This window comes from Zootoca vivipara, chromosome 2 (assembly GCF_963506605.1).
Source record: "Zootoca vivipara chromosome 2, rZooViv1.1, whole genome shotgun sequence".
NCBI lineage: Eukaryota > Metazoa > Chordata > Lepidosauria > Squamata > Lacertidae > Zootoca > Zootoca vivipara.
This window is the reverse complement of record NC_083277.1, coordinates 20696777-20712207: the sequence shown is the minus strand read 5'-3', so window position 1 is coordinate 20712207 and position 15431 is coordinate 20696777. Positions and strand designations below refer to the sequence as shown.

At 44.2% G+C, this 15431-nt stretch overlaps 1 protein-coding gene across 1 annotated transcript in view; it reads left to right on the top strand.

Annotated features, from left to right (window-relative positions):
* The window catches only part of P4HTM (prolyl 4-hydroxylase, transmembrane), a 33755-nt gene that overhangs the window by 5653 nt on the left and 12671 nt on the right, over window positions 1–15431 (top strand). Inside the window, exons 2-4 of the mRNA XM_035106821.2 lie at window positions 1596–1677; window positions 13186–13376; window positions 13954–14050. Coding sequence (XP_034962712.2) covers window positions 1596–1677; window positions 13186–13376; window positions 13954–14050 — 370 coding nt within the window. The remainder of the gene's footprint in view (window positions 1–1595; window positions 1678–13185; window positions 13377–13953; window positions 14051–15431) is intronic.

Sequence of the window (15431 nt, the reverse complement as noted above, 5' to 3'; positions counted from 1 at the left end):
CTTGGCTTTTTTTCTAGAGTTGCCCCTTAGGGAATTCCGGTTGTTGTTGTCGTCGTTGTGTTTGTTTGTAATGGGGCTGCAGGGGGATTTCCCCCCCCCCTCGTCAGGAAATCGGCCGAGGGGTGTCAAGTCAACCGTGTTCCTGTAGAAAATGTTACCCTACAAAGGGAGGGGGGGTCTGGAAATATACATTATTTTATATAATATCCCTGTCCACTGCTGCTGCAGCCCCGACAGGGGCCGTCTCCTCCTTCGGCGGCTGCTAGTTCTGATAAGTGGCAAGCCCTCGTGGATCTTTAAAAGAAGCATAATGGGCTAAGTGCCGTCTAGCCCCTCCAAGGTGATGCTTTCCCCAGCACGCTGATGCAGTGATATGAAAAGTTTTTTGCACTTGCTGAGTTTCTGATTTTTATGCAGCTGTTAAACTGCGTCAGGGGAAAGAAAGTTTTCTCCTCTGTCCTCAGTCACACACCCCTCCAGTCTCAAGGGACATCATCACACAAGTCATTTAGGGATAATGGGCATAGTGGGGGGGCAGCTGCCTCCCCAAGTATTTTATTTTATAATGAAGTTATTTTATTTTTTAAAAAACTTTTTATTGCCTTTGCCTTTAAATAATTCAAGCCTTTAAATAATTTGAGCAGTCATGCATTATTGGGAGAAGTACTTAAACTGTGGGTTGAGTTTGTCTATTTGTCACGGCTAGGATTGATTTATGCTTTGCATAATGTGATGTACTATAGACTGGCCTGATTGATGTGGTTTGTTTCGATGTTGGGCTGGCCTACGGTAATAGATTTAGTGCAGTATACTAAATTCTAGAGTGATACAGTAGGATCTAATATGAGCAACATCAATATGACTTTATTGTAAATTCACTGGGCTGCAACTTTGTCTGTTCCTTGGTCCAGATTGGGATTGCCTACCTTTTAAAACAAAAAGCTGCAGCAGCAGCAGCAGCAGCAGCAGCAGCAGCTAGAATCAACACAATAATTATGGATGGACACATTCCCTATGCTGTTGCAATGGAGGTTAATTTTGCTGCCAATATCCACTCTTTAAAGAAATAAAGCTCCTATATTCAATTGGCACAGCAAAAGAATTTCAGTAATTTAAAAAGTTAAAGTTAAAAGAATACTTTTTAAAATGGTAGTCAAAACTATCCAGGTGAGTCAGTAGTAACCATTCTCTTGTAGCACCTTGTGAAATTTTCAGTTAGATGCTAGCAAGATGTGTTATTCTCTCGTGCACACACTCGTGCACACACTGTGACGGCAGATGAGTAAACTGTGCATTTATTGTGCAGAGGAGTGATAATGCAGAAGAACCCTAAACCTTCTGTGGTGAGTGCTGCTTCCACACTGAGCCTAGAACTAGTATATCCTGTATTTGCTAGCAGCTGATGTCATATAGTTTTGAACCATGTAGATGAGCTTTGTGATATTTTGTATTTCAGAATTTGCCATGTCATGATTTAGCAGGGTCGTTGTGTATGTAAAGATATTGACCAAAGGCCTCCAATAATACCATATACTGGAGCTAACTATATTTGGTGTATAGCAGTCAAAATTAATTTATTTTACTTTCTTTTCAAGGTGGGCCATAAACAGAAGGTGGAGCTGATTCCTAACAAAATCCATCTCATGAAAACTCTCAGCTTGAAACCACTCCTTTTTGGTAAGAAAAAGAGGCTACTGGAGATATATCCAGATGACCTATTGGTAGAAGAGGGAATGAGATGTACCATATATCTAAGTTTGGCGGCTTCTTATTGCCTCATCTTTTGTTGCCTTTGGGCACAGAAACTCTGTCCCATTCATGACAGTAATTATTACTGTGGCTCCCGAGCACATGTGAACATCCTTTACAGCAGTAGTCTGTTAATTTTTCAGACCCAGGATCCATTTCTTAACCCCAACTGATTTTGATTTTTTTTTTACTATGTTCTATGGTCTTTCACCTGCTCTCTCTAGAGTAACCAGGTGCAAAAGAAGACAAGAGTCCTTTGCCTTTAACCGCTGTTTAGAAGAGCAGATTTTGCCTCTTTCTCATGTAGGAATGCACAAAGTGTTGACAGCTGAAATTTCATAGAAACTCCACAGTTCTCATTGCCCCTCCCTTCTTTGCTCCTTAAGAGAAAGTGGGTGGATGGGGGTAGGTACAATGATAGAAAATGGTGATGTGACACATGCTCAACTCCTCTTACATTGGTGCCTGACTAATCCATTTCCACCAGCTATAGATCAATCTTTACTGGATTGAACTGGTTACATCAGGGAATAGTATTAATTGAGGGTTTACAAATTGCAATTGAGCTTGATAGGCAACAATAATTTCTGTAGCCAGCAAGAAATACATGTGTGTGTGTACGTACACACACACACACACATGCCCATTTTTCATCCTCCTCTTGGAAGCACTGCTGTTGTCAGCATTGCCTGAGGAATTTGTTGTTTCTGAACCTCAGCATTGCCTGAGGTTCAGAAACAACCAGCAGCAATATGACAGGCACTCCACAAACACACATTTAACTTGAAGCAGGAGCTTCTAGCAAGAACAGTTATATGCCACAGGTTTTGTTTTGTTTTTTTATATAAAAAAATCTGCATAAAAGATTCCCATGTTGTTAACTGTGTTTTTTCAAAGGAAAGTCTTAATGAGAAACTAAACATCTTTCTTGTTAAATCCTTTTAATGCAACCAGCATTTTTAAGGAACACACACTGCTGTCATTAGTTTTTAAATACATAGTATTCATAGCTTGCAGATCACAAGGGTGTCCCTCAGGCAGTGTGTGGATTTTGTGTTTTTTTTTACATATTTTGTGTAAAACTGCAAAATAAAATGTCCTGGAGTGAGGGAAGGATGGGTGATGGCAAAAAGCCTGATGGGTAGAAGATGAAGGGGAATCAGGAGCAGCTTGACAGGTCAGCTTGACAGAGCCTGTGGCAGCTCAGCCTAGTCATTGCCACTTACCAGTAGTGGGAGGAGGTGAGGCAGCAGCAAGGTCAGGGCTGTGCAGGCAGACTGCTAAAGCCAATCGTGCACCCACAGGCTACCCATTCAGCCCCAGCCTAGCTGCCACTTCAGCTCTCCCAGGAAGCCATTGCAACACTGCTGCCTCAAGGTTATTGTTGAAGCTCCGGTTCCACCAGGTGAGCCATTCCTGCATGGTATGGGTGAAAGAAGTGGCCAGGAAAGTAGGTTTGCAGGAGACGAAGTCAAGCAATCAGCCTATTACTATAAGTACTTGTGGTTTGTCTCCTGGTGCTTCCCATGCAGTAAGATAAAGAGTCCAGCACTGCAGAATATCTACAATGGTGGACAAACTGTCTTTCAAAGAAGCTGGTGAACCATTACTGATTTTCTCGTTGAGAAACCCCAATTAGGCTTGTAGGAAACTCCAGGGCTTCTCAGAGCAGTTTGAAAACTACTTTCTTGGTGCAGTGGTGTATGGTTTTTACTATAGACTGTATCTATTACTTTTTAAACTCTGCTCCAGATATGCTGAAGAAGACCTTTCAGCTACAAACAAGAGAGCATCTTTCTATCATTTCATACCAGAGCGTATAAGCAGTTCAGACCCGGCACTTGTAATGTTTCCATCGCCGCACAGCAGCCTGTAGATTTCGGTTCCTCTTGTGCCATGCATAGGCCTTGTTCACCACCACAACTTTGTCATTCTGCACCTCACCGCAGATCAGATAGACGCCTGTGTTTGTCCCTCTCATAATGTTGTGTACACAGGTAGCATCTAAGTTCAGCCACTGCTGGAGTTTGGAGTGGGTTTCAGTCTTCAGAAGGGGGCCATGCTTCAGAACTTCCAGCCTGGCGTCAAGGTCAAAGTCAGCAATGGTGGAGGTCTTGTTCTTCCTGGAAATCCTTATTTTCACAGCTGGAACAAATGCACATTAGACTGGAGACATCAAACTGCCAATAAAATAGGTAACTTAGCTGCTTCCTCACTTACTGTTTTAGTGATGCAAAGAATGGATGCTATCCATTGCCTTGCAACCTCCACTAGGGGTGGGAAACTTTTGACCCGCCAGCAAGCATGGCTAATGGCCAGGGATAATGGGAATTGTAGTTCAGCAACCTCTGGAGAGCCAAAGGTTCCCCAGTCCTAGTGATGTACACCTTTGTTCTGCACTTCGTGTAGCAAGCTTAGACAACGGTTCTAGTCCAGCGAAATTCTCATATCTCCGGAATTTATTACCCAGTTTCCGTTACAAAAACAAGTTCATTTTAGGAAGATTAGTTTAGCTCAGGCATCCCCAAACTGCAGCCCTCCAGATGTTTTGGCCTACAACTCCCATGATCCCTAGCTAACAGGACCAGTGGTTGGGGAAGATGGGAATTGTAGTCCAAAACATCTGGAGGGCCGAAGTTTGGGGATGCCTGGTTTAGCTGATGATCACTGATAACAAATATGTCCAAGCATCTTCTCCCTCTCTCTCTCTCTCTCCCTCTCTCTCTCTCTCTCTCACACACACACACATACACAGATACTCTTATAATTTGCTTGCTTTTTTAAAGCACTGTGTAAGATCGCCCCATGTTTTTTGTGTATTAAAATAGTGCTAGACACTACCACAATGTACTTTTAACTTCAACCTTTAACTTTTAATATTTATGTTTTAATAGGAAGCAGGGGGGTGTTCTGCTGAAATTTAAGGAGCCTGCTAATTTTGTGAAGGTTTTCTGTTTGTCCTTTGCTTTAGTCTGCATAAAGGAGAAAGGTAACTTCCTTTGACCAGCTTGCCATTTCTCCATAGCTTTAAGGTAGGGGTAGCCAGTGTGTTGCCCTTAAGATGTTACCGGACTCCAGCTCCCATCACCCATGACTATGTTGGCTTGAGCTGATGGAAGCTGTAGTCCAACTCCTGCTTTAAGAGAAGAGTGTGTGCAAATGACAGGGGGCAGGTGGACGGGTCTGAACAAGTATGAAGGAACTCATACTTCCAAACAGTTCCTGCAAATTTCAGAGCCATGCTAGACAACATACTAGAGATCCAGGATCATACTCCACACCTCTTCAAATTTTAGCAAGTAGAAGTCAGGAATCGGGGAAGTGATCCATGCTCAGATTGTGATGCTGTGAGAGCTAACTCTCCCCACCCCATGTTCCCACTGAAAGTCCCCCTCCAGCTGCTGTTTGCCAAAATTTATAGAGAGAATAGTACCAGTCATGGATCTTTGTTCTCTTATCCAGTTTTGCCCTTTCTGAAAATGTGGTGAGCCAATGGACTTGTATTCTGAGACTAGAGGACTGTTTTCTCAGTCCGAGCAATTAAGAGGCAGAGAGCAGTGGTTTACTCACCAAAATCGTTGGTGCAAAGGTTTTCCAGGATGTCCTTTGGAGAGTTGGGTTCTTCAAGTTCACAGTCCCTGCAGCTGGCCTGGGGCACTGCTGGAACACATCGTAAGTTACAGAATTCGTTTGAGCCTAATGTAACCCAGAGAATTTTGGGTTCTCTACTCATGGTTGCAGATTTTGGGGGGTTGGGCTAGATCAGGCATCCCCAAACTTCGGCCCTCCAGATGTTTTGGACTACAATTCCCATCATCCCTGACCACTGGTTCTGTTAGCTAGGGATCATGGGAGTTGTAGGCCAAAACATCTGGAGGGCCGCAGTTTGGGGATGCCTGGACTAGATGACTCTTGTGGTCCCTTCCATCTCTTCCCTTCTATGATTCTAGAAAATAGGTCAGTTGCTTGCTATCTTGGTGGCTTCATACACGCTGATGTGAAATAACTGGTGTGACTTTGGGTAAGTCTTTATCTCTCACCTTTAAATAGGCACATTTTTTAAAAAAATTAGATATAATTATTATCTCCCTCAGGTATCTTGCCAAAAGCCTTTGTAATAGGGGAGGCTATGAAGAACTAACTTCAGAGGTTACTTTTACAGCTCTAACTGTAAAATCTATGTTCAAAACCTTGGTACGGTTTTGAATGGTTTTTTCTCAGTTTCCTGATTAAAAGATGTTGGTACTTCACAAGCTTTTTGGCTCTTACAGGTTCCTCTGAATTGAGAAAAAGCCAGACTTAAGCTTTAACACATACCGTAGAATCTAAACACCCTCCCACCTTCCCAGCTTTGTGGATTTCTGTCCAGATTGTGCAGTTGCGACAGGGTATATGTGTTCCATGACAAGTACAAACAGCAAAAAGCCTTACTTCTTCTGCTTGGAGCACTTTCATCCGTGATTGAGGAGATGCACAACTCATGATCTTCAGGGAATTTGTTACAGTTCAGGATTTCAGGCCAAGGGTAGCCATAGCAAGCCATGACTGGGGCACAGCTATTCCTGACAGCTTTGCACAAACTTTGGCAAGGGTAGATGAGCCTAGAGAGAGAAAGATGAACTCATTTCAAAACTTTGTGAGCAAAGTTGGACGAGAAGACATTCGGGGTGCCTTCCAATTCTACAATTCTATGATTCATAGTTCCTGTTAAGCTACCTAGAGCAGGCATCCCCAAACTTCGGCCCTCCAGATGTTTTGGACTACAATTCCCATCATCCCTGACCACAGGTCCTGTTAGCTAGGGATCATGGGAGTTGTAGGCCAAAACATCTGGAGGGCCTCAGTTTGGGGATGCCTGACCTAGAGCAACCACTAGCAGCTAAGGGCAAGGCCAGAGGTTCCCCACTCTGCCTTATCTCTTTGTTTACCATCACTGCTTCTGCTGCTGTGGTTATATTTACAGCAGTATTGTAGTCAGGGCTGAGTTGCTGGCCTGGCTTCCCAACACTTGTGTCGCTGCCACTTACTAGGGACAGGGAGGCAACAGAGAGTGCAGTATGGGTGCAGCAGCGAAGACAGTCTGATGCTTCTTCCACTGCGCTCATACTGAGCTCCTCACTGCCTCCCTCTCCCCCTCTCAGTAAGCAGCTGTGACATGTGACTTTAGAAAGCTAGGTTGTTAACACAACCCTGCTCGTGTTTATAGTAAAACAATAACAAAATTCTTTGCATTAGAGAGTATTCAGTGTCAGCCTTGAAGGGTTTATTTCGGAGAGCAAAGCATCATTTTAATAAAATAGGTTTGAACATTAGGATAAATTTATTCATGATTAAGAGCAGGCATCCCCAAACTTTGGCCCTCCAGATGTTTTGGACTACAATTCCCATCATCCCTGACCACTGGTCCTGTTAGCTAGGGATCATGGGAGTTGTAGGCCAAAAATCTGGAGGGCCGCAGTTTGGGGATGCCTGATTAAGAGCAAGCCAACACCGGATCCAATTACCCACAAAGGAGGGGGGGCCTTTCCCTTGTTGGAAGCCCTCAAGCAGAGGCTGGACAGCCACCTCTTGGGGATGCTCTAGCTCTGGATGTCCTTGCTTCATGGAGCAGACCCCATCTTACTCCATGATTCTAAAGTCATTTGAAGACTTGAATAGTTTTGTATTTTCTTAAAAAAATAAAAAATTGTCCAGTAGCACCTTGGAGACCAACTAAGTAGTTCTGGGTATAAGCTTTTGTGTGCTTATACCCAGAACTACTTAGTTGGTCTCCAAGATGCTACTGGACAATTGACCCACTGAAATGTGGCATCATTGTTGTTCATTCTGATAGCAACATTCTGTTGTTTACTAACTGCAATCAGCTATGCTGAGATTTAAGTTAAGGGTTACTCAGGTTCGCCTAATGTTTTGTAGACCACCCCGATGATCCTCATTATGATTACCCTTGTACCAAATTGCACTGAATGGAAACTTTTGGACATATCATGCCTTCAAGCTTAGAAATTTAAGGATCAAGCATCTTGCTTAGTGTATTGAAGGATGAAGCCAAATTCCATAGTAAAGGTAAAGAGACCCCTGACCGTTAGGTCCAGTCATGGATGACTCTGGGGTTGCGGCGCTCATCTCATTTTACTGGCCGAGGGAGCCGGCATACAGCTTCCAGGTCATGTGACCAGCATGACTAAGCTGCTTCTGGCGAACCAGAGCAGCACATGGAAACACCGTTTACCTTCCCGCCAGAGCGGTACCTATTTATCTACTTGCACTTTGACGTGCTTTTGAACTGCTAGGTTCATAGTAGATGGGGATAATTCTTTCCCCTATCTTCTGGCATTATGTGTTATGTTATGTTATGTTATGTTATGTTATGTTATGTTATGTTATGTTATGTTATGTTATGTTATGTTATGTTATGTTATGTTATTCCAATGCAATATTGTTACTGAGTTGATAAATGTTCATTTTCTTCCAAAGAGGAGCACATTGTTCTAACTTTTGTGACTCTCATCCTCGTGCAGGCAGAGAAACAGAGCAATTAAGTATTACAGAGTTTTAGCTTGGTTTTGCTGCTATAGTGCTTGAATCTTTAGGAGGGTGCCTTATGTACAGTCATACCATTGATCCATATAGCTCAGCACTGTGCACTGCCTGGCATTTCTGAATTGAAGGATCAGCATCTGAGGCCCTGCTCTTTGGCCTGTTGGTAAGATGCATAAAGTTGCCAGTGGTGTCACATTTATGGAATTCTCTCTCTCAGGAAATAGGTACATCCCCATCTTTGTTTACCTTTAAGAGAACTCTTAAGATTTTTTTTTATTTTGACTATGTTTTAAATCCTTGCTTTTCCTCATTTTAAAAGGAGCAAACCGCTTTTTAAAAATGCCCCCCATCCCGGTTTTATATAAAGTTGTTTTGTTTTGCATTTCTTGTACACCACCTTGTGTACCTAAAAATGGTGGCTTTTAAGTCCTTTACTTACTTACTTACTTACTTACTTACTTACTTACTTACTTACTTACCAAACAAACAAACAAACAAACAAACAAATCAAGCTCAGTGTTGTCTGCACTGACTGGCAGGGTTTCAGAATTTCCAGCTGTGTGTGCATCATAGCTGTCAAGTTTTCCCTTTCTCGCGAGGAAGCCTATTCAGCATAAGGGAATTTCCCTTTTAAAAAAGGGAGAACTTGACAGCTATGGTGTTCATGGATCTTTGGAATCTGTTTTTTTCAAAACACATTTTTCTCTTGTGAGAAAAGCTTGCTCATCTAACACCAGTCCAGATTTGATTGATGGATCAATTGAATGATCGAATCCTGGGCAAGCTGATCGGTCTCGTCTTGATGCCGAAACAGTAAAAATGTTGGTGCAAATTGCACTTTGGGCATTCTTCAAGTAGTATGCTATTGCAGAGCAGACAGCAATGTCTTGTGCTTGTCTTCGATTTATTGAGTTAGCAGATTTCAAATCACACTGTCATATTGAGAGGAGCTGAGTCATCAGCAAGACAATTGCTGGCTCTATTCACAGAGTGACTGAAGTGTTTACATATAAATTACACACAAGCATTTTTACACAAGGCTTAAACGTGTTTATGATTATCCAATACTTACTATGCCAAATACTGCAAATGTGAAAGAGGTATCAAATGCAGCTAATACCGCATTTACAGTCTCATTGCAGATTGCTTGAAGCAAAAACTGATTTAAGTCGGCGTATGGGAAAATAGCCGGAGCATATAAAGCAAAGGGCAAAAGGGAGATCCAGGATTGGGGATGTGGGAGATGGGATGTCCATGTAAGCTACTGCAAGGTCAGAAGCTGGTTGGAGTGGAGGGACAAGATAGAACAAGAGCAAATGAAACTACGCTTAACAGTAAACTTAACAGTAAACTCTGAAGTGCCCTTACCTGTCCAGGCAGATTGGGGCAAAGAGGGAGCAGAGGAAGATCCTGGCATCCGGATGGCACTCTCTGGCTAACAAGGGCAGCCAGCTGGTGGATTGCTGGATTGCTTCAGCCATAGTCTCATGGTCCAGCAGGTTGGGGAGTCTCATCTCTGTGTACCCAATGTCGTAACACAAAGCCATGCTTCTTGGAATCAATGTGCACCTGGAAGAGCTTCTTCTGTAGCTTCCAAACCCCCCCGGGAACTCCCAGATTAGCAGATAACCCAAAAGGACAAGAACCGGCTGTTGTGTGCCCAGCATCTTGGGATGGTGGTGAAGCGCTGCTTTCCTCATCTCTCCGAACGTGCCCCTCCCCAGCAAAATGTGACCGATTAAATTCTGCCTTCCCAAAGGGGAATCTAGACTGAGGGGGTTTCCTGGTGGGGTTGGTTTATTATAGCAGAGAGGCCACCCCTGTATTCGCGCATTCTCATTAAGCTCCCGTGTCACTGGGTTTTTGTTTTCTTCTCTTTGCCAGTGTGGCCCCCGATTGTTTGCCTTTTTTCAGAGGTTTTGGCTTAGGCTAGCAGGTGTTGAAATGAGGGCAGTCAAACCAGCTTGAATGGACCCCCCCCTCCCAATATCTTGGAGTTCTGATTGAATCATTGTTTGAGACTCCCTCAGGCCCACCCCCTTGCCCCCTACCCAGGGATTAATCATTATTTTCTAAACACTGCTTGTTTTCCTCTCTATTGTGTTTTGTGGCAAAGCAATCACAAAGTTAATTAAGAGACATTTGTTGAGCTCCAGCCATTGTTTAAAGAGGCAAGGGGGTGGGGAGTGCCAGCCCCATGGATCCTGGTTTTTAACTGTTTTGGAGGCATTTCCCCCAGTTTGGGTAGTTTTAACATTGGGGGTCATTGTTTACACACAGGATGTAATTGGCAAACTTTTTTTATCTTCTAACCATAGCACAGGAAATTAATTGTGGATGGTGGTGTACTTCTTATTTTGGCATGAAGTGAGCTGCTGTGAAACACGAGTGGATAGCTCTATTCCTGGGTAATTGTCGAAAACGTTTATTGTCATCTCATTGGAGTTTAATGTAGGTCTCCCGGAGCCTTAGGGGGCATTGCTTGTTGTGTTGGCTCATTGTTAATTTGTTTTATGCCACTCTGACTAATAGCTGGGGGTAGCTGAGGAGAGGATTACACGCTCCTTGTAACAGAAAGCATTCTCTGTTAAGGGTTAACACGGCCATAGCCAGTTGCGCTCTCTGCTTTTCTGTTTCCCATGAAGTAGGTAGCAGTCTTTCAACTTTCCTAGCTCTGTGCCAAGTAAAACCTCAGTTAAATTTTTAATCAAGATGCACAAGGAATTCATCTTTGTGCATCTCACTTCTTCAAATGTAGATCAGGAGATAAAATGCTCGGTTTAGATCTGAGTTCAATTTCTGCATCCATCAAGGAATTGTGGAAGTTGCCACCCCCAAGCATAGCTGCCAAGTTATCCCTTTTTTAAAGGGAAATTCCTTTATGCTGAATAGGCTTCCTCGTGAGAAAAGGGAAAACTTGGCAGCTATGCCCCCAAGCCCCGCTCACCAAGTGGGAATAGTTAAGATTGCATTTCATGGGATAGTCTTGAGGATGAACAAAATAAAAGCAGCAAAGCTATAAAAGGTGCCAGATTTTAATAGTGCCTTTTGTTTAAATCTTAATACCAGGCAGAGGAATTCTGTATATGCCAATCACGGGGTGGGGGGTGGGAGAGAGAGAAATGCCACCCCACCCCCTCTTGGAGGATGCGGTGTGTCTTGCTCAGTGTGAGAGGGAAAAATACAGGCTTTAGAATTCCAAGCAAGCCCCCAGTGTTATTGGAAACGCCGCCAAAGTTCACCAGTGAGCTAGTGATGATGCCCACATGCTGCCTACACAGGGGGAGAGACAAAGGACCCCTGCACATACTCCTGCATTAAGGAGTGGTATTCAATGGACGTTTTACCCAGACCTTTTGAAATCAATGCACCTAACCTAGCCATGTTCATTAATTTCAGTGGTTCTCTCTGAGTAAAACATAGCTGAATACCACCCACAGTGCAGCACCCATAATCCACCACCAGCCCTGTGACTCAGGCAGCAGCAGCCCTTACCACTGCCAGTCCCCAGCCATCCCTTCCAGAGAGGAGTCGGATTCCTCTTGTGCTGCTTACAACAACAGCTTGTGGGGCACAACGCAAGGCTGGGATGACGGACCTTTTCCAGCGTGGTGCTGCATTCCTTCATGTGTGGGGTGGGAGCAGCTTGCCAATGGCACACGTGGCCAGAGGCAAAGCTGGGCAGAGCACTGGATGGGGCTGTTCTCTGTACAGCAAGTTGCATTCTTCCAGCCATACTGTAGTTGGAAGGTTCTGTGCACACCCTTATCTCTCCTTCCTTCATCCAGGCAAGCGAAAGGAGTTCAAGGACACATTCCAGCCATGCCAGAGCCCTGGAGGAGGATGCTGAGCACAGCTGGGGATGCGTGCAACTTGAGGAGAGGGGCGTGTGGCCTGGGGGAAATCCCATGGGCTAGACAGGCAGGCCTGGTGGACCACCCTGGACCTGAGGATCCCCATTCCCTGCATTATCAATCGGCATTTATTTGCAGTCAACAGACCTTTAGAATGTTTTATAACAGGCATCCCCAAACTTCGGCCCTCCAGATGTTTTGGACTACAATTCCCATCTTCCCCGACCACTGGTCCTGTTAGCTAGGGATCATGGGAGTTGTAGGCCAAAACATCTGGAGGGCCGCAGTTTGGGGATGCCTGTTTTATAACATCTCTGGGTTTTATAAGATCCTTGTGTTGAGACCCACCCACAGAGCACCCTGGGCCAGAGGCCTGCAGAGAGGGAACGCAACCCTCTTGGGACAAGGACAATAGACTTTTGCCAATGAACTGAAGGAGCAGACACGCAGCAAGTGGAGACGTCGACAGCAGCCGCCTCCAGGGGCTCACTCAGTAGGGCAAGAAGTAGGGAAGCAGGAGAAGGAAGTTTGAGCCCCACCAGGAGAAGCAAATGTAGCTCCACTCACATGCTCAGTCAAAAGCAATTGTGTTAGGGGCAAGAGAGGTTGAGACTCCAAACCCACAGACAGTATAATCACCGCAGAGCATTTCTCTTCCCTATCCCCTCAAGCAGCAAGCAGTTGGACACATCACGGAGCAGTCACATTCTCCAGCCCAAAGCATAGATACCAGCAGGGGCTCTAGCCAGGTGGCACAGTTTACATTTCATGTGCAGAGGTCCCAGGTTCAAATCAGAGAAATAATCTTTAGGCAGGCATCCTCACTATGAATTGAAAACATTTTTGGTTTGGCAAGCATATGGTTTAGTTCCCTGTGTCTGTTTTTAAATTTTTCATTGATTCTATCAAAGATGGTGGTTATATGTGTATTAGTTTCTTTTTAATATTCTTCCCTCACAATGTGAAAATGTTAAGAAAGCTGCTTGCGTTGTTTGGTGTTCACCTTTTGATAGACAAATTCACTTTTCTCTCCTGGTAGAAATTCCAGACTTCCTGAGTGAGGATGAATGCAAGTTAATTATCCACTTGGCTCAGCTGAAAGGGCTGCAGAAGAGTCAGATTCTGCCCACAGAAGACTATGAGGAAGCAATCGAAATGATAGATATCAGCCAGATGGATATATTTAATCTACTGGACCACAACCAGGATGGACAACTGCAGCTCAAGGAGGTACTGAGAAGAGGATGGGTTGATATTCTTGATTCATAATGCCAAACATTTATTCTCCTTATTGGCAAACTCTTAACTGTCATATCATTGATTCCCAGCTTTTCAGCATCTGTTCTTGTTTGTTTAGGTTTCTTAGATTTCTATTAACTTCTTGCTCCCATCATTTCTTTGCCAGCTTTCTTGCTTTTCAGTTACTTTTCCAAGTTTTTGAATATTAAAGTTTGAGAATTGTTAGAATATATAAAACTTATGCTCGCTTATAAGTGGATCTCAAACCTTTAACAACACTTAATTAAACACAGCTGGATAGATTGCCAAATCAAGCCGGAAAAAATAATTATCTGCGCTCCAGTACTTTATTGTTCTTCTGGAAGCCCACCACATATGGCCAGATGTAATGCAGCTAAACCATAGCATAAGGGCTATGGGAACAAGCATGGGCTTCCACTGAACTTTCACCCACCCACCCTGCAACACAGTACAAGTTCTCCCAAGTGTGTGTGTGTGGATATACGCTGGATTCAGTTTTACATTCTCACCCATAGTTGCCAAGAAAGCAAACTCTTTGCAATTTCAGGTACTGACACACACTCGCCTAGGAAACGGCAGGTGGATGACGCCTGAGAGTATCCGGGAGATGTACTCTGCCGTGAAAGCAGACCCAGATGGCAATGGTGAGATTAATGCTGCCTTCTGATACACTGTGCATTGTAGCTGTCCTAATTGTTGTTGTTGTTGTTGTTGTTGTTGTTTATATTAAGAATGCTTAAATGCACCAATGGATGTGTTGTTGTGTTGATTTATTATTATTATTATTACGGTTGAGGACCAGTTCAGTTGTGTATTTTAATGATGTGTTGATTGTTTAGTTGCAAGCCACTTAGAAGCCGTTTGGGCATCTAAGCAGTATTTAATTAATAAATGATTAAAGGCACGTGCAGATCGGGAGTTCAGTTTCTGCATGAAGGGGGATTCCGTGTCATTGGAATTGTGACCAAGAAGGCCCTGCTGCATCTTCCCACCCCGCCCCATAACACACCACAAATAGAAAGAAGCTTCATATAGAGGGAGAGAGGCATTGCCTGAGGCAGGCTGGGCAAGGTGTAAATGCAATGGCAATGTGTACAGTGTGCGTACAAAATCATATATTTGTTTTGCTTCAATAGTAAAAGAGTTGCCTGGAGGTGTAGTATGCTCATCAGCATGCACTCCACCAGCACTGAAGGTCCACTGTTTTGAGAGAGTGCCTTTTCTTCGTCTGCTTCTTGCTGGGCAGTTGGAAGCAGAGGTCGATTTTCTCCATCAGTTTCCCCACCAGCCCCTCAGCTTTAGGCTAGTGGTTCGATGGTTCCAGGAGCCTTTCAAGCATCCCGCTGGCCTCTTCAGACCTCCTGCTGGCCCGGATGTGCGCTGCGATCTCTCCTGCTCTAATTAGAGTGCCTTCAAGTTGAACGCCTCTCCGTTTCCTAATCAAATTAAGTCAGCGGGCAGAGTGCACCCATTCACCGCCAGGTTGCCTGATGATCTGCACGGCCCTGCTTTGGAGTGGGAAAGAGCACTTTGGTGAATGGAGGACGGGGCTCCAAATCCGGTGTGTAAGCCCTTGCCCTGGTGCCCTCTGGGCTCGTGACGTCTTTGGCAGAGACCCGGGAGGATGCACTGTTTGGTTTTTTCAGCACTGTAAACACCACTGAACTAAAGAGCTTCAATTAAGGTCTCGGTGCCCTGTCTGGGGTGTCCTCACTTTCTGAGGGCTGCTGTTTCCATTGTAAGCAACGTGGCAGCAAGAAAGCCCAAGGGTCATAACCTGGATGTGGTGCTAGATCAAGGAAGGCTGAAGCTGATGATGGAATAGTGGGTAGAAAAAGTGTGCATGCACTGGAAATAAATGATGATCATGGCTGTCCTAAGCTGACCTCTCCTCCCAAATCTATTCCCTTCGCTTAAGGGAATTAAGTGTAGACTAGGACCATTGTTCTGTTGGTGTTTGTGTGTACATGGCAATTTGATTAGAGTTTAGCGTCAATAACAAAATTGGGGTTTATGTTTGTTTTT